Consider the following 27,406-nt stretch of genomic DNA (forward strand, 5'->3'; position numbering starts at 1 on the left):
CTAGAGTCTATTGACACATCAGTGCGTCAATCCAAGTAACATAATACAAAAATCCCCATCAAAATCTGTCAGGTTAAGCTAGAGATGTTTTTTTTTGCATGGGCTGCGTCTCAGTCCACTGCATTCGCCTATGTGACCCTTCCACATTTGCGGTTGAAAGTGTCAGAGCTACAGCGCAGTTTATCAGACCAGAAAATGTCTGTAGCATCTGAATGGTTTGGCCTACAACCAATGTTCCCTCTAATTGTTTTCGGCACTGAGCAAATATCAGGTCTGCTGAGCGCAAACTTGAAAATTGTAAAAGTTCTGTGCAACGTCCGGTGCACGTTTACTGTGAACACTGAGGCTGTACCCACTTTAAGTTACAGTTTTAACTGTAATCAAGTAGGCTACTGTGGCTATTTGATCCTAATGATATGCCTACCAGAGTGGCCTATCATCAGAAACAATGGAGAAAATGCATCCCGTAACATTTTAACATGGAAATAGCTATCATTCAGCCTACAGTAGCAGCCAATGTGTGGTGTTCATTGTAGGCCTATATTCCATGAGACTTGAAAAAAAACATGCAGGGTTTGACATTAATCTGTTTAATGTCCTTCAGACAAGGAGGTGACTGAATGTTGTTGTGCTGTTTGATGCAAGGAACCACTTTACAAAATAAAATGCATCATTATTCCCATACCGTTATTACAGAGAATCAGTCAAATTATGCTACCCTCTGCCTATTGGCTACTTAGTTTATTCAACCCTGTCTGAAAATACAACACTGCCCCTTTAAGACAAGAAAAAAGCTATTTACTTGACTCACTTTTCAAAGATGACTAGAAATGCACACGTGTTGTGTTGTAGGAAGTAATCACTCCCCCATTTCAAATAATCTATAACTGGGCCAATAACTCACTATCAAAGGGTATGAACAAATGTGCACACGTGGCTACATGTAGCTCTTGCTTAAATCTCAAAACAAGCACATCTACTCATGACCGCTCATGTGAATTATTTCTGCCACCCACATACAGGAAAACGGTTCCAAATTAACAACATTATTACGTACTCCACCACTCATGTTATCGACATGATTAAATGTCCATGTGGGTTGTGTTATGTAGGTATAACCTCTTGTTCTCTCAGTCAGTGAACATAAAAGTTCAATCATTAGAAACGACATGAACGAGTCAGCCTGCAGGGAGCAGGTGAGGGCTCTCGGAGTGTGGTGTCAGGAAAATATCAAATATTTGGAGCCTAAATTAGCCATAGCTCTGCGAGTGAGAAAGATTGAGCTAGCAAAATGGTGACCACTTGAACAGGATTTTAACTTCTCTATCACACATTTTTTAACATTTAGAAATGTTGCTACATTTCTCTATAATTTAGCCCAACAGGGTGGAAATGTATGAGTGGGACATACAGACTAACATGAAATGTGGAAAAATATATAAAACTGAGTGTTTATATTTATTTAGCTTTGCACCATTGTTTCCCACCAAAGACATGATGACACTTCCTGAATGTGGTGTCATTGCAGGAAGGGGTTGTTTTCTTAAAAGGAGAATTACAACAAACTAACAGGGTGAAAGGTAATATCAGGGACACACAGAAAAAAATATATATATATATACAATAATCATGAAAAAAACTTTATTGATAAGAGAGAATTTAACTAGGACTATAAAATAATGAAGAAAGATTTTAAATATGTTATGGCTTATACTGTATTTTTCGTGTTACTTGCTGAACAACACCTGGGGCCATGGCAAAAAAGCTTACCTCCACTGAAACAAAATGTTCAAAATGCATAAAATTCCCTTTCAATATCCATATTTTTGTGTTTTTAAGGTAAAGGACACCTGACCTTTTATTTAAAGCCTTGTGGAATCCACATTTTAAAATAAATAAGAAGTGATATTTCCTAGGGACAGAAAAGGAAGGCACCGCAATGTAGGAATGACCCAGCTAATACAATCATATGAAAATTGCTGTTCAAAACAACTGGAGACTCGGAACTCTTCGACTTCAGTGAGTTCAAGACAACTGGAGACTCGGGAACTCTTCGACTTCAGTGAGTTCAAGACAACTGGAGACTCGGAACTCTTTGACTTCAGTGAGTTCAAGACAACTGGGAAAAAACGAGCTCCGTCTGAGAAAAATCGTTTTTCCAGGTTCCAAGTTCTCTTGAAACCTCTATTATAGCAAACTGGTGCTCGACGGCACAGTCTATGACGTTGCACGCAACCATTGGTTGATGAATGCAACGACTGAGGAGGGGAACTCGACCGAAATTACGCTCAGTTTTATAGCCTGCGTTTACACCAGCAGGTGTATACGATCGTGTTTAGTGGAAGCGCGGTGAGATGATCTACAGTGCGCGCGGGACTACACTCTGACCTACACACCAGCTGGCATCTGCTATAAAGAGGGACACTTTTGCATGTACACATAAAAATAGTATTTATTACATCTGCAGAAAACATAACAATTGTCAAGTGAACCTTAAATAATTCTACCATCATGGAACTTGACGCGTCTATCATTCTCCCTGCGCTCTTCTTTACCATTCTTGCTGTTGTCTTGGCAGCCAAATTCCTCCCCAAAAAACAACCAGAGGAGAAGAAGAAACGGGTTAAAGTAGGCAACAGAGACGACATTCCTCCTGCCAGAGTATTGACACCTGCAGTAGGAGTAGTGGAAGTACCAAATGTGAAGGTACCCCCACAAGTGGTAGAAGCTGAAGTTATAACCGAGCCAGTAACAGTTGCCCCAGTAGTTGAAGAGATCCATGTTGTAGAAGAAGAGACAGTTAAAGAGCCTGAAGTTATCCCCGAGGTAAGATATTCTGTTTAGCTTCATTGACCTGTTATGAATAGAACATCTGGGCATAGGTAATTATTTGACTAATTGGTTTGAAGGTGATGAAGTGACTATTTGGCAACTCTCCAGAACTTAATGAACTGATCACAGCCTTTGTTGCATAGTACCTGGACAGAAAACACTGCAATTGCTCTACTTTTAAATTAAAAGTATTCGAAATCAAATCGTTTTAAATCAAATTTTGTGTAAAGTTGTGCCATTTACGCGCTGCTTAAGCACGTCATTTGTAACATCAATGCGTTTCTCTTGCAGGCTATTTCACATCAAATACGAATTCCACCAAAAGCTGCTGTCTTGTTTGATAATCTAACATGAAATGTGTTTATTCAGTTAATACATCCTTACATTTCAAGATGGATTTAAAATGAGCCCAGCTTGTATTGTCACAGAAGGGAAAATGACAATGAAAAACCATCTGTGTCTCCAAGGCCGTTAATACAATACTTGATTTATAATGTCCATTTAGCTAATGACTGTGTTATGTGCGTTACAGAACCAATGCTCTAAAGCGCACAATAAGCAGAACTGAATGTCTCCCAAGGGCACTCAGCATTTTGACCCCCATGTATACTATAGTGCAACTGACCTTTTCCATCACAAACCTATATGAGCCCTTTATAAGCCCCTGACTAAAGACAGAATGTGCCCACTGCTGCTTTAACCTGACACACACGTCACAGAGAGTGCATTGGAGACACCCTCTATGTTTGGTCTCAAACATACAGTATTTTCTATATTTAACGACCGTGAGGTCAGGAGTATTTGGACAGTGTCGCATGTTTTGTTGTTTTGGCACTGTACTCCACCACTTTGGATTTTAAGAAGATACAATGTCAATGAGGTGCAGACTGTCATCTTTCATTTGAGGGTATTTTAATCCGTATGGGGTAAACCGTTTAGAAATTACAGCACGTTTTGTACATAGCCTCCCCATTTTAGTGAACCAAAAGTATCTGGACATTAAAGTAGTCAAAAGTTGAGTATTTGGTTCCATATTCCTAGCACACAATAACTACATCAAGCTCGTGACTCTACAAACTTGTTGGATGCATTTTCAGTCTGTTTGGTTGTGTTTCAGATTATTTTGTGCCCAATAGAAATGAATGGTGAATTAATACTGAAGGAATCATGAATAATGATGAATGAGAAAGTAACAGAGGTACAAAAATAATGCCCCAAGACATGCTAGCCTCTCACCATTACCAATAACAGGGGAGGTTAGCATTTTTTGGGGGGGTATGATATTTATGCCTCTGTATAAACAGAGGCATAATTATTATTATTCGTGATTAGTTCATGATTATCCGGAATCATGGGAGGATCCACATTAATGTAGAAGTTTTCAGAAACATATTATATTCTTATTTACAATAAATTTGACTCCAAAATGACACAATACATTATTTACCATTAGTTTCTATTTTACAGCTTCTTCTGTAGTATTGATCTTTATGCTCCACTTTGTTAGACTGACTTTATCACTATGTTAGTGGCACCATGTCAACTAAGTTGAGGTGGTTTGTGTGTACATTACCACCTGCCGTGCATTTTGCCGAGCTCACATGCTCCACATGCTAGTCGGAACTCAGACATTTCGGACTTCCTAACTGGTTGAACGTGGCACGTGGATAACTACAACCAGTTAGCAAGTCGGACATTTCTGAGTTTCCTAGTTAGGGCTAGCACGTGAACGCTGCATTACTGTCTGAGCTTTACTATTATGTTTATTTTTTACAGTTGCATTTAAAGTGCACATTAAGAGTGTTCTCTCCTCCCTCAAGGTGAAACAATCAATCAATCCCATTTATTTATAAAGCCCTTTTTATATCAGCAGATGTCACAAAGTGCTTATACAGAAACCCAGCCCATACAGCCTTCTCTGTTATGAGAGACATAACTTCTCTCCGTTGCCTGCTATATGGGACCCAGCCAAGTTGTGCTGCTGCAGCCCTGGGGCTGGGGGAGCTCACTGGCGAGTCTACATACAGTACCAATGGCATGTCACCTCGTGTGGCTGGCTTTCTGAGGGGCTAGATTAGAATAACATGGTGTCATTGTTTTACATCAATGATCTGGGGCTGGGCTCTCATTTACCACATTAGAAAACCACCATGCACTGCTCCGCTCTGCACAGTTTGAAGTCTAATATTATCTACAGTAACGTGTGTGTATGTTTTACCGGTTTCACCTCATTGATCTGGCCTCTCATTTACCATGTTGGTAACTAACCTGCACTACTGTACTCTGCACAAATGTAATACAATTGAAGTGGAGTAACATCTTGATAGATCCATAGGTGGTATGCAATACAATTCTGTATTGTAACTGCATAGTATGCATAACCGTTGTCAGCAGCGGTGCAAACTGCATATTTACATTTTAACTGGAGGTATAGAGTTCTAAAATAACTAAACATTTGCTCTGCGACCGAGGCTACATCTTGGAGCTGTGGAATTTGGGGCTCCTTCCTGTGCTGCTCGCTTTGCTGAAAATGTTCCCTTATCATTACCCCATCCCTCTCTCCTCCCCTCTCCTCTCCTTCATTCCGTGGAGGAGGCCGTAGGAGGGCAACAACTCAGCAGTAGGACCGCTACCTCCGCCTTTGTGCAAGGAGGTGCACTGCCAGAGCCCTGCAAAATGACCTCCAGCAGGCCACAAATGTGCATGTGTCTGCTCAAACGGTCAGAAACAGACTCCATGAGGGTGGTATGAGGGCCCGACGTCCACAGGTGGGGGTTGTGCTTACAGCCCAACACCGTGCAGGACATTTGGCATTTGCCAGAGAACACCAAGATTGGCAAATTTGCCACTGGCGCCCTGTGCTCTTCACAGATGAAAGCAGGTTCACACTGAGCACATGAGCACATGTGACAGACGTGACAGAGTCTGGAGACGCCGTGGAGAACGTTCTGCTGCCTGCAACATCCTCCAGCATGACCGGTTGGAGGTCATTTTGCAGGGCTCTGGCAGTGCACCTCCTTGCACAAAGGCGGAGGTAGCGGTCCTACTGCTGGGTTGTTGCTCTCCTACGGCCTCCTCCACGTCTCCTGATGTACTGGCCTGTCTCCTGGTAGCGCCTCCATGCTCTGGACACTACGCTGACAGACACAGCAAACCTTTTTGCCACAGCTCGCATTGATGTGCCATCCTGGATGAACTGCACTACCTGAGCCACTTGTGTGGGTTGTAGACTCTGTCTCATGCTACCACTAGAGTGAGAGCATTGCCAGCATTCAAAAGTGACCAAAACATCAGCCAGGAAGCATAGGAAAAGAACATCCTCAATGATTGAGGCCACATGACGGCAATCAAAAGAGTGAATCACATGATACAGTTTATCTGTTGTTTTGGCAGAACAATACAGAGCCAGAGCAGCAACACTTCTATTGGAAACAGCTCAACCCACCAGGACTTCCTCCATACATACCAACACTGTATAGAAAGCATGTACTGTACTGTTTAGACATACAGTACACAGCACTGCAGTTGACGGTAGCTTTTAAGAGGAACTACCTGCCAAGAGGCCCGTGCAGGCCTGGCCAATGAACTTACAAAGAGCTGCTGTTTCTTAGCTTTTCACTGGGGGATTGGCTAACCTTTTAAGAATGGAAATGACTCCCTCATGCTTCCTCTCTCCCCCTCTCACTCCGGCACTGGGCAGACCTCCTCCATTCCTCTGTGTTGACTTGTCTAGCGCACAGCGCAGAGCCCAACACGGCCAGAAGAGACACCAGGGTTTCAGCTCTATGGTGAGTCAAGCTGGGGAGAGAGGGAGTCAGTGCCCACTACAGTGTCAGTGCCAACTGCCAACTTCTTGTCATGGGCCAATGCCCGTGTTACAGAGGGGAATTAGCGGTTGTAATGTGATGTTAAGCCATGGAATTGTCTTCTCATGGGGATGGGTGCCTGCCTGGATCTGGTTGTGAAGTCCAGCTGGAAAAGGGACAGGAACAGGGCCCCGAGCAGACTGTAGCTCCAGCGTGCATGCAGAGGTAGGTAGGCAGAGAAACGATGGGAATAACAAGAGAGGTAGGTCAGCGGAGAGCTTGACCAATGAGTAAGCAGCCCTGCAGATTCCATCACAGACTACTGTTAGGAGTCTGACGAACACACAAGAGAGCAGAGAGCTGAGGACTGTTCTGAGAAACACTCCCTAGTCTCCTCTTGTAGTCTGTGTACTATACACATAACTCCCACTGTGTACTGTCTTAAGATAACTCAGATTTACTTATGAACTACCCTCGTGGGACAACTGACAAACATTGGATTTACCCAATGAGCACTCAAAGGGTACCATACATTGGCCCTTATATACACTGCTCAAAAAAATAAATGGAACACTTAAACAACAAAATGTAACTCCAAGTCAATCACACTTCTATGAAATCAAACTGTCCACTTAGGAAGCAACACTGATTGACAATAAATTTCACATGCTGTTGTGCAAATGGTATAGACAAAAGGTGGAAATTATAGGCAATTAGCAAGACACCCCCAAAAAAGGAGTGATTCTGCAGGTGGTGACCACAGACCACTTCTCAGTTCCTAAATAAAAGTCAGATGTTTCGGATAACAGAACAAGGGCAAAACTATTGTATAATTTTAGTAATAATCAAACCTATCCCAAGTCAATCATTATTCGTGAGAATCAACATTTGGACTCAATTCAGAGCCAATAACATGCTGAAATGAAACCTCACCCACGGTCTCCGGTCCAGTGGTGATGTCATCGATCGCACAATGGAGTAGGATCTCATTCCTGCAGGCCGCCACAGCACACTGTGACCATTGACTGCCAGGACACAAAGCTGTGTGTGTGTTTGTGCCTGTTAACATCACCTCTATTAGCAACACCCTATGGCTAGCTCTGCACTTGAGAGTTCTGAACACTAATTGGCTTCATGCTACCCCACCGGATGTTCCTCGCTGTATAGCTCCACACATTGTCGAGGTATGTCTGTCGTTGTTTCATTCATTGGTAATATCAGCCACCGATAAGGCAGTGGCTTTGGGGGAACAATGTGTCTGTGTGTACGCAGAGACACAGAGCAAGGGTGGGAGGTTGCTGAGACAACAGGACACTATTCCACCCCAGATGCCTTGGCCCATTGCCCTGAGCCTCTTTTCAGGGGATTGTCTGATGGACTGCAACAACATGACACAAACAGCCTGGTCATCTCAATGGAGGAAGAGAAGAGAACTGGCATGGACAATGTAAAGGAGAGGGTACAATACACCCAAGGGGCTTCAACTGAATTCTCAGCTGATGCAGTTTTGATGTGGACAGTAAATACACAAAGTTCATCCCGCTACATCAGAGGTGTGGTATCAACACCAACCTTGCTCACCACCCACTCAAGGGGCGCGGTAGCACCATAAGTTCCCTGGGGCAGCTAGAATTTCACTTGGCGGGCCAAGGGCCCTACCCCAACAGCTCTTAAGAGGTTCTCCAGTGAGACCAATGCAGTTTATCACCCTTCTGTTTATTGTTGCTATAAAGGTAGCCACATCCAGAGGTCGGCGTTTCTCGTGGCCGGTGATTTTAATGTAGGGAAACTGAAATCCATTAAAAAATATATTAATTGCATGTCACCTGTGCAACTAGAGGCGGCAAAACTCTTGATCAGAAACACATACAAGGCCCTCCCTCACCCTCCCTTTGGCAAATCAGATCATGACTCTATCGTCCTGCTTCCTGCTTAGAAACAAAAACTAAAATAGCAAGTACTAGTGACGCACTCAATACGAAGGTGGTCCGATGAAGCGGATGCTAAGCTACAGGACTGTTTTGATAGCACATACTGGAATATATTCCAGGATTCATCCGATGGCATTGAGGAGTTTACAACATGAGTCACTGGCTTCATAATAAGTGCATCAACGACTTCGTCCCCACAGTGACCGTATGTACATACCCCAACCAGAAGCCATGGATTACAGGCAACATCCGCACTGAGCTAAGGGTAGAGCTGCCGCTTGCAAGGAGCGGAACACTCATCTGTACACATAGGAAATCCAGCTACGACCTCCGATGAGCCATCAAACAGGCAAAGCATCAATACAGGACTAAGATTGAATACTGCTACGCCGACTCTGACGCTCAATGTATGTGGCAGAGCTTTCCAACTATTACGGATTACAAAGGGAAACTCAGCTGTGAGCTGCCCAGCGATGCAAGCCTACCAGACAAGCTTAAATGCCTTCTATTCTCGCTTCGAGGAAAGCAACACTGAACCATGCATGAGAGCATCAGCTCTCCATAGACGATGTAAGACCATTAAACAGGATAACATTTACAAGGCCGATGGGCCATACGGAATACCAGAATGAGTACTCAGAGCATGAGCCTCAGGAGGCTGAAAAGATTTGTCATGGCCCCTCAGATCCTCAAAAAGTTCTACAGCTGCACCATTGAGAGCATCTTGACTGGCTGCATCACCGCTTGGTACGATAACTGCACGGTGGGGAGTATGGCCCAGTACATCACTGGGGCCAAGCTCCCCGCCATCCAGGACCTCTATAGCAGGTGGTGTCAGAGAAAGGCCCATAAAATTGTCAAAGACTCCAGTCACCCAAGCCATAGACTGTTCTGTCTGCTATCACACAGCAAGCGGTACCAGTTCACCAAGTCTGGAAGAAAAGGGACCATGAAGAGCTTATACCTCTAAGCCATAAGACTGCTAAACAAGACTGCTGAATAGCTAATCAAATGCACTGGCACTAACACACACACACACACACACACACACACACACACACACACACACACACACACACACACACACACACACACACACACACACACACACACACACACACACACACACACACACACACACACACACACACACACACACACACACACACACATACATACATACACATACTTACACTGACACACCACACACACATACACACTACATACGCCCACCCAAACATAACACATGCACACGTGCATACTGACGCCACACTCACACCCACTGTCACGCCCTGGCCTTTTATCTTTGTTTTCTGTAATAGTTTGGTTAGGTCAGGGTGTGACAGGGGAGATGTTTGTGTGTTTTTGTCTCGTCTTGGGTGGTTGTATGGTATAGGGGGTTTAGGTAGAGTAGATGGGTTTGTGTTTGAGTGTAGGTGTCTAGGTATGTCTATGGTTGCCTGAATGGTTCTCAATCAGAGACAGCTGTCATTCATTGTCTCTGATTGGGAGCCATATTTAAGGCAGCCATAGGCAGTAGGCTTTTGTGGGTAGTTGTCTATGTCTATGTTGCATGTTACCACTTAGTCTTTTATAGCTTCACGTTCGTCTGTTTGTTTTGTTTTCGTTCGTTTTCGTCTTCCAATAAAAGAAGATGTATTTTTCACACGCTGCGCCTTGGTCCACTCATTGTCCTCAAGACGATCGTGACAGAACTACCCACTACAAATGGACCAAGCTGCGTGTCAATCAGCAGCAGGAACAACATACACAGGATTCCTGGACATGGGAGGAAAGTTTGGAGGGAAAAGGATACTGGGCTCACATTGGAGAATATCGCCGCTCTCGGGAAGAGATGGAGGCAGCTAAAGCCGAGGAGCGGTGGTATGGGGAGGCAGCACGGAGGTGTGGCTGGAAGCCCTTGAAGAAACCCCAAACATTTCTTGGGGGGGGGGGGCTAAAGGATAGTGTGGCGAAGTCAGATAGGAGAGCTGCGCCCACTTCCCATGCTTACCGTGGAGAGCGGGAGTACGGGCAGACACCGTGTTATGCGGCAGAGCGCATGGTGTCTCCTGTACGTGTACATAGCCCGGTGCGGTACATACCAGTTCCTCGTATCGGCCGGGCTAGATTGAGTATTGAGCCGGATGTCATGAAGCCGGCCCAACGCATCTGGCCTCCAGTGCGTCTCCTCGGGCCGGCATACATGGCACCAGCCTTGCGCATGGTGTCCCCGGTTCGCCTAGACAGCCCAGTGCGGGTTATTCCACCTCCCCGCATTGGTCGGGCTACGGGGAGCATACAACCAGGTAAGGTTGGGCAGGCTCAGTGCTCAAGGGAGCCAGTACGCCTGCACGGTCCGGTATTTCCGGCGCCACCTCCCCGCCCCAGCCCAGTACCACCAGTGCCTACACCACGCACCAGGCTTCCTGTGCGTCTCCAGAGCCCTGTTCCTCCTCCACGCACTAGCCCTGTGGTGCGTGTCTCCAGCCCATTACCACCAGTACCTACACCACGCACCAAGCCTCCTGTGCGTCTCCAGAGTCCTGTGCGTCCTGTTGCTGCTCCCCGCACTAGCCTGAAGGTGCGTGTCCTTAGTCCGGTACCTCCAGTTCCGGTACCACGCACCAGGCCTACAGTGCGCCTCAGCCGGCCAGAGTCTGCCGTCTGCCCAGCGGCGCCTGAACTGCCCGTCTGCCCAACGCCGTCTGAGCTGTCCGTCTGCCAAGCGCCGCCTGCGCTGCCCGTCTGTACTGAGCCTTCAAAGCCGCCCGTCTGTCCTGAGCCTTCAAAGCCGCCCGTCAGTCAGGAGCCGCCAGAGCGGTCCGTCAGTCAGGAGCCGCCAGAGTCTTCTGCCAGACAGGAGCCGCCAGAGCCTTCCGCCAGACAGGAGCCGCCAGAGCCTTCCGCCAGACAGGAGCCGCCAGAGCCTTCCGCCAGACAGGAGTCGCCAGAGCCTTCCGCCAGACAGGAGCCGCCAGAGCCTTCCGCCAGACAGGAGCCGCCAGAGCCTTCCGCCAGACAGGAGCCGCCAGAGCCTTCCGCCAGACAGGAGCCGCCAGAGCCTTCCGCCAGACAGGAGCCGCCAGAGCCTTCCGCCAGATAGGAGCCGCCAGAGCCTTCCGCCAGCCAGGAGCCGCCAGAGCCTTCCGCCAGCCAGGAGCCGCCAGTCAGCCAGGATCTACCAGAGCCGCCAGTCAGCCAGGATCTACCAGAGCCACCAAAGCGGGTATTGACAATGGTGGAGTGGGGGCCACGTCCCGCACCCGAGCCACCGCCATAATAAGGCCCACCCCGGACCCACCCCTTCTGTGTCAGGTTTTGCGGCCGGAGTCCGCACCTTTGGGGGGGGGGGGGGGGGGGGGTTCTGTCACGCCTTGGCCTTTTATCTTTGTTTTCTGTAATAGTTTGGTTAGGTCAGGGTGTGACAGGGGGGATGTTTGTGTGTTTTTGTCTCGTCTTGGGTGGTTGTATGGTATAGGGGATTTAGGTAGAGTAGATGGGTTTGTGTTTGAGTGTAGGTGTCTAGGTATGTCTATGGTTGCCTGAATGGTTCTCAATCAGAGACAGCTGTCATTCATTGTATCTGATTGGGAGCCATATTTAAGCCAGCCATAGGCAGTAGGCTTTTGTGGGTAGTTGTCTATGTCTGTTGCATGTTAGCACTTAGTCTTTTATAGCTTCACGTTCGTCTGTTTGTTGTTTTGTTTTCGTTCGTTTTCGTCTTCCAATAAAAGAAGATGTATTTTTCACACGCTGTGCCTTGGTCCACTCATTGTCCTCAAGACGATCGTGACACACACACACACACCCATACACACATTCCCACTTACCACATACACTGCTGCTACTGTCTATCTACTCTGTTGCCTAGTCACTTTACCTCTATCTATATGAACATAGCTGCCTCAATTACCTCATACCTCTGCACATCGACTCGGTACTGGTACTCCCTGTATATAGCCATGTTATTGTTACTCATTATTGTTATTAACTGTGTATTTATTCCTTGTCACTATTTATTCCTTGTGTAACTATTTCTAAGTAAGCATGTCACTGTTAGTCTACACCTGTTGTTTACGAAGCATGTGACAAATACAATTTGATTTGATGTGCTCATGCTGTGAGGTCATGGCCCATAAATGCTAAGAAAAAAAGGTTCTACCTGGAACCAAAAAGGGTTCTCCTATGGGGACAGCCGAAGAACCCTTTTGGAACCCTTTTTTCTAAGAGTGTACTGACCCAAAATGGCTGAGTGCATATCAGTGGATGCCACATTTACAGCATGAGGTCAGAAGTCAATGTCACTGTATGAGCTGAGTGAGGGGTTAATTGGACAGGCAGTTGTTAACAGGGCCATAAATCCTCTACAACCCATCCTAAAGCTCTTGGCCTACGTTTGGTGTCTGGGTGGTACAGACACTGTTAGAAAAATGAAAGTTACTTGAGGAGCCTGAGAGATGATGACTGATGCAGAATGGAATAATGACCTCATACACTTCTATTAGAGAGAGCTCTCTGACCAAATTTGGAGATGTAAAAAGGGAGCATTGGTGATGATGTTGAATCTTAGATTTACAAAATGTGAGCAATGCATCATCTCATTCTAAATCAGTGGTATTCAAGGTCAGGGGAACTGCAATGGGGTTTTTGAGGAAATGTATTTATTGGTTTATTTTCATTTTGATAAGAGATCAAAATGCAATGAATGGAAGTTTATTTGTTGATATAAAATCTACATTTAACGATTTTAAGATTGTGTCATTAGATTTGGGGAGGGTGGGGTCGTGAGAAATTCTGGCAAAAATGGTCCTGAAAAGGTGAAAAGGTTTGAATACCATTGCTCTAAAGGGATTCTATAGACCTACATTCAGCCATATTCTGATCCTGATTAAGATTGCTTTTGTGAATGTGTGAGTTGGGTCCTATGCATGGAGTATTTTGGTGTTTAATAGCTGAGGAATTCAGTGGCAGAGGGGAAGAGGCTGTTGGTGGGTAGGTCTGCTAAATGGATTCCATTCCAGTGGCTGGGTGTGAGTAGTCTAAAGAGGGCTGCTCAGGGTTAGGCTATGAGACACTGTGGTGGGTTAGTCGACATGTCCATCGTCATAAAGTCTGCTCCAAGAGGAGGGGTAGGGTTGTGACACAGGTGGCCATGAGCTTCCTCTGCTAAATTGGAGATATACTTTAAAGTCATGTGGCCAATTTATACAGACACAAATATGAACAGCCACAGGCAGAAATGTCAACAAAACATTCAATATTTGGATTAATATTTGATCGCCTTCAGCTTCTTTCCTTCACTTTGTCACTTTGGTCTTTTAAATTCTCCAAATGTAGAACTACTTTAGAGCTGGACTTTACTGTAAATGAGCACCCTACTTATACTCGTAGTTCTAGGCTTTAGCCATTGTTACTCTGATCAGAGATGACAGGAGGCCTCTGGCAGCGCGTCAAGCCCTGAGCCCACTGTGTCCCCATATGTGACCTCAGTGTCTCTCTGCGTCCTCACTGTGAGATTAGTTCTCCCAAGTATCAGACACCAAAAGCATTAAAATATATTTTTGGTGCGTTGTATGTGTGTGAGTTCCTGCGAATCCAGTTCTGTCAGGGCTAGGGAAAGTTCTGGAGAGGAAGGGGTGGAGATGGATTGAAGGGGGGTTTATTTGTGCCTGTGTCATTGGCAGGCGGCATACAGAGAGGACACAGCCACTAAACAAGAACCTGAGAGAGAGCTGCAAATGACAGCTGTCACTCATAGAAGAACCATTACAATGTGTCAAGAGGTTATCACGTCCACAGAGCTCAGCAGTTGAGTCAGCAGTTTGTAGAGGTTTGCACAAAATATGCAGGTTTTACATTTCAGCATGTGAAGGATGATATTCTGGGTTATGTCCCTCCAGCACCAGAAAAAAGCCTTTTCTACTTTTTATAGAATGTGGGATGCGATACCATTTAAATATATGGCTATATTTCCCCACCATAGACCCACTCCTTATAGAGTGGGGCAATTTGGATACTATGGGGGTGTCCTATTGCTGTCTTTAGTGACAATTTGACAGACACTCCCTCTATATTTTTGCACGAGTTCTGTTCAGTGGTTCTATTCTTGGCAGTTTCCCAACGTCAGTACTGGTTGAGCTGATGAGTTCTCATATACAATCACTGGGCTCAGTCATCTCTGTCTTATATTCCCCAGGAGGCTAGGCATGACAAACAACACTCATCCGTTCTTATTGTTATTACCATGAGCAGTTGGTTCCACTAATGTAATTGTCTTAGGTACTATAGAAACAAGTCTAGCCTAAAGCTCTGCTATATTTAGAACCTAGGACTGCTAGGTTGGGAATACAACACAATTCCCTATTAACCTACATTAGCCGCTACACTGACCATTGAAGGCCATTGGAAAACAAAGTCATGTTCGTGGTCAGATTTTTTGCTCAATATTAATCACAATTCCATTGTTTTAAACAGCATTTCAGGTGTACAGTACAGTTGATTATATCTGTTATACACATTGTCCCTGCAGGCTGTGCCAGAGCCCGTGGTTGAGCCAGAACCCGTGCCTGAGCCCATCCCTGAGCCAGAGTCCATCCCAGTCATTGTTGAGGAGCCCTTCCTTGAGCTCATCGCCGAACCTGATCCTGTATCTGTGGTGAAGGAGGTCCCTGTCAGAGAGCCCACCCCTGAGCCAGCGAGGGAACCCAAGCCCAAGCCAGCGAGGGAACCCACCCCTGAGCCCATCTTCGTGCCAGAGCCAGAGGACCTTGAGAGCAACGGTAGTATGTTTTAATCATTTTTTGGTGTCAGCTAATTGTCAGCTGTGGGTACAGTCAGTCGTCCGAAAGCAGATCAAGTTTGAGTCCCTGAATGGATTGACTTTAGCAATGACTAACTGCATCAAACCAACCTCAAAGGGCCCTAATGCATTAGCCAGCATTAACCGGATGCACATCACTGCATACCCAGCAAATCCTCATTTAATCTGGATCTGGGGTGGCTAGCAGATACACTGGCTTGTATATACACTGTGGGGGTATATCCTCCACTGACACATCCCCTTACAGTCTTGAGACTTGCCCTCCTTTCAGTGGAACTGAGTCGTGCATTCAAACCAGCCACCATTTTGTCTTTCAGTCAGGTCTTTTATGATCCCTCGAGGCCCCAGGTCTCCATTGAGGCAGGTCTCATTGTGCCAGATTACAGTAAGTGTTTCCAGGTGAGAGGTCAGGCCTCCCTGGAATACTGTACAATACAACCACACAGAGCCACACAAACACAAGAGCTTTGTGCCTACATGGCCTTTTATACTGTCACGTATATGACTGACTAGGTTTCGGTTGGACGCCTCCTTTTGTTACAAATTATTTGTAGACTGCAAATTGACCGCAAAAAGCCCAAACAAATACTGTATCATATTTGACTAAAACATAATAACATAGTATATGATCACATAATTGTATATCTCTCTATTATGCGTGGCAATACTTTGGAACATATTTTCAAAATTAAAATAACTTGGAACTGATTTGCTGTTGTTTTTACAGTTTTGTAAGTCCAACAATAAAAAATAAAATATACATGTTTTAATTTTTTTGCTCAAAAAACTTGGGTGGCCAAATAAAATCACCTGTGTGACAAATTCAGCCAGAGGGCCACCAGTTGGTGAACCCTGCCTTACAGTATATCCTCACTGAATAGCATACTGGCCACTGGGCAATCATCACTGTACATGTGTGCAGGGGAGAACTCGTTTCCAGGACAAAACAAAAGCTGTCTTTTTGCATGTTGAGATGGTGAAGGGGAAAAATGTGGACTTTAAAGCCAAATTTGATCTCATGTCTCCACCTCACCAACAGTTAACTGTTGATTGACAGTGAAACATGAGTTTCATTAAGTGACATGGATGGATGATCGCTGTAGGTTAGTTTGGTTTTTAGAACAAACTGATTAGCAAGGAATGTACATGGATTATACCAAACATTAGGAACACCTTCCTAATATTGAGTTGCACCCCCCCCCCCCCCCTTTTGTCCTCCGAACAGCCTCAATTCGTCAGGGCATTGACTCTACAAGGTGCCGAAAGCGTTCCACGGGAGTGCAGGCCCATGTTGACTCCAATGCTTACCACAGTTGTGTCCAGTTGGCTGGATGTCCTTTGGGTGGTGGACCATTCCTGATACACACAGGAAACTGTTGAGCGTGAAAAACCCAGCAGTGTTGCAGTTCTTGACAAACCGGTGTGCCTGGCACCTACTACCATACCCTGTTCAAAGGCACTTAAATATTTAGTCTTGCCCATTCGACCTCTGAAAGACACACATCCACAATCCATGTCTCAATTGTCTCAAGGCTTAAAAATCCTTCTTTAACCTGTCTCCTCCCCTTCACCTACGCTGATTGAAGTGGATTTAACAAGTGACATCAATAAGGGATCATAGCTTGCATCTGGATTCACCTGGTCAGTCTATGTCATGGAAAGAGTAGGCATTCTTAATGTTTTGTACACTCAGTGTATTTATTGCGTCATTTGAAGTTGACAGTTACCTAAGGACAGAAAATGAACACTAGTTCACCGTAATGCAGTTCCATGGAGCTACAACTATGAGGTCTTAACTCTTGTCATCCTATGATCATGTTTAAGATCTCTATGTACCCTTTCAGGTGTTACATGAAACACCACATTACATCTAATTATTGAGCTTGTATCTTCTCGGTAGAATGGACTCCTTGAAAAACTGAACAGTGTCTCTTTCACTATCAGACCTGTCTATAGGATATGGCTTGGTTTGTACCGCTGTCTGTATCAGTAAAGTGTATTCCTCTAAATGAGAGACAAACTGCCTCACTAAGACACGGGACTGTTGGGGTCTGGTTCCACCAATAGCACAGGGTTGTAATGTCACTCTGTGTACTGTAAATTGAATCAGTGACGTTGGTTCACATAAAAGTGAATCAGCCATCTGACTCTGAATTTAATTACAGCCACACGGTCACTCTTGGCTCCGTTTTGACTGTACTCTACTACTGTGTGTCCTTCCTGTAATCCTGATATACTGTAGCAACAACAGGACTGTAACTAACAGCCACAGAGGTCCCAGAGGACTTAAATGTTTGGAGGATTTCTATCTGTGTGTGTGCATGTGTGCGTTTGTGTGAACATGCACGTGTGTGTACTGTATGTATGAATGATGTGTAAGTGTGTGTTGACCATGGTCCCTTCTGTTTTCTCTGACGTGACATCAGCTGAGGAGGTGCACTTTACCCCAGGAATGAAGATTAGCAAGTTGGAGAAGCTGATGACCAAGGAGGAGATGGAGGAGGAGCAGAGGTGAGTGCCCCCCCCCCCCCCCCCCCCCCCCCTCTCTCCCTACTGCCCCCCTTCTCCTGGCACTGTAGCATGACTCTAGTTTAACCTATCCTCCTACTGCACGCCAATGCAACCACCTTCTCCCTCTCTTCTTCCCTCCCCTATCCTGTCCTTGTGTGTTGACCTGGCATTTAGGTGCTATGACAACATCTATGACAACATTTACCCTGCATATTGGAGGGGGTTGGTCACAGAGTGGACAGTTTAACCAATAACCCACCAAAGCAGTGAGGGACTTTCCAGACCTTGTACCTGTAGCTACTAACTCCCTCAAAAGAAATGTAGACTTGAGACATCCCACTAGCCACAGACGTCAATTCAACGTCTATTCCACATTGGTTCAATGTAATTTCATTGAAATGACGTGGAAACAACGTTAATTCAACCAGTGTGTGCGGTGGGATGTTCTGTATCTTTATAGGTCACCAGATTGTAAAATAAGATTAGTGAACTTCACTGAAGAAAATTGAGGGGCACTTAAGAAAGGAGACAAAAACAACAAAGACTGCTTGTTTTGAAGCCTAAAGGTTACTGTTAGTTTGTGATGCTAAACATCATCCTACAGACTGGGGTGAGCTTGTGGTGGGAGGCCGGCATAGGGAGCGAACAGCCTATCTCTCTTCCTCTCTCTCTCACATCCTAGGGCTTGAACTTGCATAAGCAGAGGGAGTGAGGCGTTAAGTGATGTAACACCTCAAGATGCCTCCTATCTTTTGGTTTAGCCAGTCCTGTTCTCTGCTAGAGGAGCAGTGCAGTGAGCCTGGGGTCCAATGCTTGCTGGGGGTTGTGATGACTTAGTGAGTGAGCGTGCAGGGGGCGGATGTGGACTCTGTTTAGAGGTGTGACAACAAGGCAATAACATGTATTAATAGCAGCACTTACCTGTTTTTTTTGGGGGGGGGGGGTTCCCCAGTTTCTATAGCGAGGGGAGTGGATGTCTTAAACGCCATGTGATTGGTGGCTTGCGCCTTCTAACACAGGAATTTAATCAAGGTCTTAAAATATCTGCCAAGCTTGGCTTTGTTGGTTTGTTATGTTCCCATGGAGTTGCGAGCTGCGGAAGAAGGAGGAAGGGAGGAAAGGCATGTGGGCCCTGAGTTTCAGGAATGTTTTTCTTTGTCTTTTTTGGGTAATATGCTTCCACTCTTGTTTGAAGCCTGAGCAGTGACTCATGGTTTTAAATGACAAACGATGTATTAATACATCTTTATACGATTAACTATAGTCCCATTCCAGCCCCAAACCCAGCTATATGTTACTAAATCCCTATGCCTTGTACCCTGTGCCGTTCACTTATGTGTTTACACACAAGAGCACAGCATGTACTTGCTCACCACACCAACCGTTGGGCCTGAATTAAACTCAACCACAACTTTGGCCTAAACTTGATTTCATAAAGCTTAGTGCAATGTTTTCCTTTTGGCATTAGGTTTTATGTGGAAAAAATGTAATCATGTGAAACCTATTTGCATTGCCATACGTGCCAAAGTTGGGGACAAAGCTGTGGTTAAGTTGTCTGTTTCCAAGCTGTGTAATTGTGTAGAGTTCTGTGCTGCTACATAACAGCTTTCACCCTGCCTTTATCTTTTCAGGATAGAGCTCATACCTGACTTTACCTCTCTATAAGCAACATCGACAAGCACACTGTGAGTTAGGAAGGATTATGGGTTAGGTATCATTAAACTTTAACCCCCGCAGAGCCTCTTATCCTCTCCCAAGTCTAAAAAATACCACCTCACCTCCCTCTCCTTGCTCCCCTCACCCACTACCTAGGGTGTGACACACTGTGTGACTGGCACTCCATCACTGGTGAAGGGCAGAGCCATATACAGTACATATGTACAGTGCCTTTGGAAAGTATTCACACCCCTTGACTTTTTCCACATTTTATTACATTAAGCCTTATTCTAAAATGGATCAAATAAATAAAAGTACAATCTACACACAATACCCCATAATGACAAAGTGAAAACAGTTTTTTTTATTTTGTTGCCAATATATATAAAAAAAACAAGTATTCAGACCCTTTGCTATGAGACTCAAAATTGAGCTCAGGTGCATCCTGTTTCCATTGATCATCCTTGAGATGTTTCTACAACTTGATGGCAGTCCACCTCTGGTAAATTCAATTGATTGAACATGATTTGCAAAGGCACACACCAGTCTATATAAGGTCCCACAGTTGACAGTGCATGTCAGAGCAAAAACCAAGCCATGAGGTCGAAGGAATTGTCCGTAAAGCTCCGAGACAGGATTGTGTCAAGACACAGATCTGGGAAAGGGTACCAAAAAATGTCTGCAGCATTGAAGATCCCCAAGAACACAGAGGCCTCTTAAATGGAAGAAGTTTGGAACCACCAAGACTCTTCCTAGAGGTGGCAGGCCAGCCAAACTGAGCAATCGGGGAGAAGGGCCTTGGTCAGGGAGGTGACCAAGAACCTGATGGTCACTCTGACAGAGCTCTAGAGTTCCTCTGTGGAAATGGGAGAAACTTCCAGAAGGACAACCCTCTCTGCAGCACTTCACCAATCAGGCCTTGGTAGAGTGGCCAGACGGAAGCCACTTCTCAGTAAAAGGCACATGACAGCCCGCTTGGAGTTTGCCAAAAGGCACCTAAAGACTCTCTGGTCTGATAAAACCAAGATTGAACTCTTTAGCCTGAATGCCAAGCGTCACTTCCGGAGGAAACTTGGCTCCATCGCCACAGTGAAGCATGGTGGTGGCAGCATCATGCTTTGGGGGTGTTTTTCAGCAGCACGGACTAGGAGACTAGTCAGGATCGAGGCAAAGATGAAGAGAGCAAAGTACAGAGAAATCTTTGATGAAAATCTGCTCCAGAGCGCTCAGGACCTCAGACTGGGGCGAAGGTTCACCTTCCAACAGGACAACGACCCTAAGCACACAGCCAAGACAACGAAGGAGTGGCTTCGGGACAAATCTATGAATGTCCTTGAGTGGCCCAGTCAGAGCCCGGACTTGAACATGAACGAACATCTCTGGAGAGACCAGAACATTTTTCAAATATAAAAAAAAACTGTTTTTCCTTTGTCGTTATGGGGTATTGTGTGTAGATTGAGGAGGGAAAAAAACAATTTAATACATTTTAGAATAAGGCTGTAACGTAACAAAATTTGGAAAAAGTCAAGGGGTCTCAATACTTTCCGAAGGCACTGTATATATGGCTCTGGTGAAAGCAGTGTGTATCGATGCATTCACCCATTTACTGATTACACTAGTATGACATCACCAACAGTGTACCTTGCCACCAGGCGATTGGGCTGTAGGCTATTGTTTTTTTGTTTTTGAAGGGACCTGTTAGCCACTGATAGGCTTCCACTGATGTGGTAGAGCACACATCTGGGTCTGATAGGGCACATTCTGGCAGAGCTTGCTTTATCCTTTCTATTCTACACTTTCTGTTTGATCCCCGCCAACGACCACCAGAACTACAGTGCATTCGGAAAGTATTCAGACCACTTCCCCTTTTCCACATTTTGTTACATTACAGCCATTCTAAAATGTATTAAATCATTTATTTCCCTCATCAGTCTACACACAGTACCCCATAATGACAAATCGAAAACAGGTTTTTAGACATTTTAGCTAATTTTTATTTTAAAATAAAAACAGAAATACCTTATTTACAATTTAATCAATTTTAGAATAAGGCTGTAACGTAACAAAATGTGAAAAAAGTTAAGGGGTCTGAATACTTTCCAAATTCACTGTACGTCACTTCCCTCCCCCATCTCTCCATCTACGTCCCCCTGTGTCTTCAGACAGTCTAATATCCTGGAGCTTCAGGTTCTATAAATATACAGTTAATAGTTATCATATGCTGCTGTCTCACGGCCATTGAAAACAAAGGGCCCTGCGATCATGGGAAATACTGCACTGGGGCACCAATGTGGGTCATCATCAGTGCTGCAGGGGAGACCCCCCACCACCTTCTATTGAGATGACATCTGTGAGGAATCATTCACTAAGGCACATTCTTTACCTCTTAATGCTGGTGCCAGAGGGGAATCCATTTGGAATTGGTTGGCGGTGCGTGACACCTGCTAACCAATTGGCTGAGAGAGAATCAGTTACTCACTTACTGCACAAACAAAATGGCTGCCGTGATAGTATTCAAGTTTTCAAATTTAGTGGTTGGGTGGGACTTTTATCAGAACCACTCTGATTTTAGGAGCCACCTGCAAAATTAGAACTAATCTTGTGCCAACAGCTGCGCTTGTACACACTCAGGGGACCGTGCAGAGAGCAGTTTTGAAGTTGAATTATAGCTGAGCCCTGAACCTTAGACCTTTGCTGCTATACCATTGTGCCCTCTGCAGGCGATATTGAGGTAGTGAGACACTTAAATTGGGGATTTTTTTTACTGTGTCTGTGTGAGCTGAAATGCTTTCATTATAATTGCATTTTTATTCCACTCTGTTGAGAAAAGGTTTGAGGAACAGGCCTTATTTTACCATGATATGTTTTGCCATGATATGTTGCCAAGTCAGAGTGTCAGACAGTTATTCAAGATTGTATAGTGTATACCTAATGCACTGCCAGATAGCTAATAGCTAGATGGTGACAGCATTTGATCAGTGTAGCCTGAAAAGGCAAATCAGGCCACTATTTGCAAGCCAAGTTTATTGTCTCTACTTTACAAATAAAGATCAACATTATTAGTGCAATAAGGCTGACTCACTGGAATATAGGTATCTTTCCCAACATATGTTTTGCTCATAAACTGTTTATGTTCAGCCTACCAGTGTCTGTAGGTCTATCTAGAATGTGTATTACTGTATGCCTGTCCTATCTCCAATTACAACATTGTTACATCTAGGGGCAACATAGACCCAGGGGTAGACGTAACATAGTAAATGTAAATAGAGTGTCCCGAGTGTGTCTATGTAAATAGAGTGTCCCGGATTTAATTTGTAAATGTCCACAATCCATTTAGTATGATATGTTACGAATTTTAATTCATATGTTATGTTGCGAAATTGCTATTTGTTGTGGATAACGTTAGCTAGGTGGCTAACGTTAGCTAGCCAAAAGGTTAGGGTTAAGGTTAGGTTTAGGAATTAGGTTAAAGGGTTAGGGTTAGGAGAAGGGTTAGCTAACATGCTAAGTAGTTGCAAAGTAGCTAAAAAGTAGTAAGTAGTTGCAAAGTTGCTAATTAGCTAAAATGCAAGAGTTGTCGCTGAGATTTGAAAACGTGACCTTTGGGTGGCTAGACATTCTCGTTATACTCCGACCCATCCACTCCGGCCAACAACCTTACTTTCGTTTTTGCCTTAACTAACCTTTTACTGCAGTGGGCTAAATCAGGGTCACACAGATTGTTTATTGGTAGCCTTAAACAAAACTACTTTGACACCAAAGTTTGAAAAAATATATTTAACCTTTATTTAACAAGGCAAGTCAGTTAAGAACAAATTCTTATTTACAATGACGGCCTACTGGGAACAGTGGGTTAACGGCCTTGTTCAGGGGCAGAACGACAGATTTTTACCTTGTCAGCTCGGGGATTCGATCAGTTACTGGCACAACGCTCTAACCACTAGGCTACCTGCCGCCCCAAAATATACACCTCACACACATTGTTATGGGCTTAAAAAAGAAGACACCTGTACCATGTCAGATATAGAGTTGAAATGTATAAGTTTTGAGTTTGCATCCCAATATTGCACTTTAAATACATCACAGAAGACTGAAGTATATCAAAACCGTTTGACAAAGAAATACCAGATTTTCAGGTTATTAATTATGAAAAATATTAATAACATTCCACCCATGAGGCCACTATTCATTTGACTGCAGGAAATGGCTACAGCATTTGCAGACTGTCTGTCAGATTCAGTCTTTAACGATTATCACGGTACACTGTGCGACGTTACCAAATTAAAATCTTGATATCAACCTGGCCAGATTGTATGATTTGCTTCAGTTCTGTCGTCACATTCTGCAATTTGCCTGCAGCGGTGTATTTGATCTCAATGCTTATGCGTGAGTTCTGAATAAATTCAAGTAGGCATCTTAGAAATAGTTTTCAAATACAAACGTTATATGTCCTAACAATTAATTTGATTGGCGATTTTGTGCTTTTATCGAAATCCCACCAGGTAGCCTAATTTCAGATGTGTCATATAAACAAGATTATTTACAGGGAAATCGTTCTTCTTACACAGCACGTAGGCTAAACATTTAATTCAAACTACTATATTAATCTGACTATTCACAATCATTTTATTGTTGTGTGTGTACTCAATGGCGGCCGTCTTCTTATTGGTCAGTCACTGGGATCAGCTCATAACACCAGCCACACTACGCGATAAAGGACAAAATATGTGGACACCACTAGAACTTTGTCGGAGCCTACGATTGCATGTAGCGGTACTTAATCGGCACTTAATCGGCAGACCTAGACCCTGTCACACTGAACGAGCCAAGATGTCCGACAATCGTTTACTACCTAAGAATTTGTCCACAACGTGGAAATTTTGTCTGGGACGGCAAAGTCGTGGCATAAAACGGCCGAAATTGTACAGTCTGCAAAGGACGTACGAAACATAACATATCATACCAAGTGGAGTGTCCCAGATATACATTTACTATGTTACGTCTAGTCTGAGACCAGGCTGCTAGGGGAGGAATGCTTGTTTCAATAGATAATTGTTCAGCTGTCACATTCACATGCCTGCTGCAGCTATTAGAATGCATATGATAATCTGGACTCTTTGTTACATTGCACTAATTAGGACATACTAACCTTTGAAATGGCATGCATCTCACACATTGCCATCTAACCTGCCTGGGAACTCTGTGGTGCTCCGGGGTGAAGTTTCTCCCAGGTGCAGATCTAGGATCAGCTTCCCCTCTCACAACCCTAATTAGTAAGGAACATGCAAAACTGACCCAAAATCAGCATCTAGGGGCAACTTCACCGTACACCAGTTGGAGGTGGTGGGGGAGGGGGATATGTGGTGGTGGGGGGTATTCTATGGTGGTATGCTATTTTCCGGGTGTGTTTTGATCAACCTTTGGTTAGAGCACTGTCTGCTTTAGGTTTCTTGAAACCTACTAAACCCTGATGCATGCTGAAATAACAACCCTGACAATGGTGAGTGATCTCACTCTTTTCCAAATCACAAGCTTGATATCAGTTCAATTCCAATACTATAACTACTTAACATTTCTGTCTCTTAAGCTAATAACAATAACTGGCTAGTAATATCAATGAAATACCTATATTTGTCAATAGATAAAACTGTACCACATTGTACTGATATATTAGTACTCTCTTTTTACCAGTGCAGCTGAGTAGGCGATGAAGAAAAGGAATGACTCTACACCCACACCTTTCTATTCTTGGTTTTGTGAAAAGTGATCACTAAAGAAGAACCTTTGAAACCTCTGCTGAGAAGAGCGATCTCTTCTGTTGATTGTCCAGCAACTTTGCTGTTAATATGGAAAATATATGTTGCTTTTTGTCCTCTCCCCTCTTCTTTTCTTCATCCTTTTTTGAAGGATGGGAATTAAAGGCTATTGCTCAACTCTGCCTGTGAATAGCACGCTGCATTACACCAAACACAAGTGCCTATGTGAATCTTTAGTCCCCGCCCCCTTCGCTTTCTATCTGCTGTCTTACTGGCGGCGTCTATCCTTTGATTAGAGCAGGAATGATTCATTCTGAATTCTGAGACTCTGATAGTCACTAAGGAACGTTTGACAATAATACATCAATGCTTATTACAGAGTATGACGTGTGGGGTTTGCAAAAAAAGTTCCCGAAAAAAGTAAGGTTGGGAACCACTGGTTTAGAAGAAATGGATGACCATTGCAATACCAATACAGTAAGGAAGTGTTTAAATAGCTATTATGGGTGAAGGGGTAGGGAAGGGTTGTGTTGTTTTTCATTGTTTTAAAATGTGAAACTGTGATTTAAAGCCAAGACAAGTAATTTGCATGCAAAGGCCCCCTCTACCCAAGTCTTGGTCTGTGTGGCCACTGTCCATTGTGAGCAAGTCCCAGACACTAAGTAATGTAACAAATGCCAATCAGTAACATCCGAATAGCCTAATGATGGTATTCTGAATGCTGAGGAAACCATATATCTCACTCCTGTCCTGACTCTGACGATCATTGGGGCTTTTGTCACTTTATAAGTATGTAACCAATGCACACTGACAATGAATGGGCTTCTTTTCATATGGGACTGGAGCTCGGTTGTTAGAATGGCTAAAGTGGAAAATGTGTATGACAACCCGTAGTGATTTTTGTAGAGAGATTGAAATGTTTTGTTTAAACATGACGTTTTTGGGCTTTTAAACTCTTGACTATTAAAAGCCAGTTTGTCTAAAACCAATGCTTGTTTAAGTCTCTTACTCATTTCCACCCATGACTCCACCCATGAATCCACCCAGTAATCCAACCATTTTCCCATATCAGCACATCTAATTAAAAGCAGTAAATTCATCTCATCATTGAGTTTTGCTCACCTACTTTGTAGCACATTTTTCAATACATACAACACAATGCTAATCAGTATATCATGTATTGAATCTTTCTATGTAAGCAAGATATGGTCATACATGGATTGATGATGATATAACTTCAAATATCTCTATGTACATACACAATAATAGCCGTTCTCATTGCACCACTCGACATATGATTTCTGGTAACTAGTAGAGCTTTGTATGTTTAAGACGTGCCTTAGTTGACGTGCCTTTGTCAGGTAGGTGTTAACTTCAGTGGGACTTGAGATTGAAGCCTTCTAGAAGAAGGTCTTTTGAGGTGTTTTTATTGGACAGCCTGTAAAGGTCCAGTATGGGAATGATGACAATAATAAACTGAAGCACCTGTCTACCCCAGGATATGTTTTATAGCTGTGTTTATTATAACATTAGAAGACACACAGTGTCCAACTATGTACACCTACAGTGCCTTGCAAAAGTATTCATCCCCCTTGGCGTTTTTCCTATTTTGTTGCATTGCAACCTGTAATTGAAATGTATTTGTATTTCATGTAATGAACATACACAAAATAGTCCAAATTGGTGAAGTGAAATGAAAAAAAATAACTTGTTTAAAAGAAATCTAAAATTCAAAAAAACTGAAAAGTGGTGCGTGCATATGTATTCACCCCCTACGCTATGAAGCCCCTAAATAAGATCTGGTGCAACCAATTACCTTCAGAAGTCACATAATTACTTAGATTGCACACAGGTGAACTTTATTTAAGTGTCACATGATCTGTCACATGATCTCAGTATATATACACCTGTTCTGAAAGGCCCCAGAGTCTGCAACACCACAAAGCAAGGGGCACCACCACGCAAGCGGCACCATGAAGACCAAGGAGCTCTCCAAACAGGTCAGGGACAAAGTTGTGGAGAAGTACAGATCAGGGTTGGGTTATAAAAAATATCAGAAACTTTGAACATCCCACGGAGCACCATTAAATC

At 44.1% G+C, this 27,406-nt stretch overlaps 1 protein-coding gene across 10 annotated transcripts in view; it reads left to right on the plus strand.

The window, feature by feature from the left end:
• Positions 1 to 2,095: 2,095 nt before the first annotated feature.
• LOC129833258 (matrix-remodeling-associated protein 7-like) overlaps positions 2,096 to 27,406 on the plus strand; it is a 31,370-nt gene continuing 6,059 nt past the window's right edge. For 2 of the 10 annotated variants that reach the window (XR_008756048.1, XM_055897707.1), the window contains exons 1-3: positions 2,097 to 2,826; positions 15,102 to 15,351; positions 17,819 to 17,903. Coding sequence is in view for 8 of the 10 variants with exons in the window: in XM_055897707.1 (XP_055753682.1) it covers positions 2,512 to 2,826; positions 15,102 to 15,351; positions 17,819 to 17,903 (650 nt within the window). In the remaining 2 variants the exon portion in view is untranslated. Of the gene's footprint in view, positions 2,827 to 6,461; positions 6,621 to 15,101; positions 15,352 to 17,818; positions 17,904 to 19,534; positions 25,060 to 25,250; positions 26,305 to 27,406 lie in introns of those variants that run through there. The other 8 variants (XM_055897711.1, XR_008756049.1, XM_055897709.1 and 5 more) reach the window with 8 other exon arrangements.

Source organism: Salvelinus fontinalis, chromosome 34 (genome assembly GCF_029448725.1).
Source record: "Salvelinus fontinalis isolate EN_2023a chromosome 34, ASM2944872v1, whole genome shotgun sequence".
In the NCBI taxonomy this organism is placed as follows: Eukaryota; Metazoa; Chordata; class Actinopteri; order Salmoniformes; family Salmonidae; genus Salvelinus; species Salvelinus fontinalis.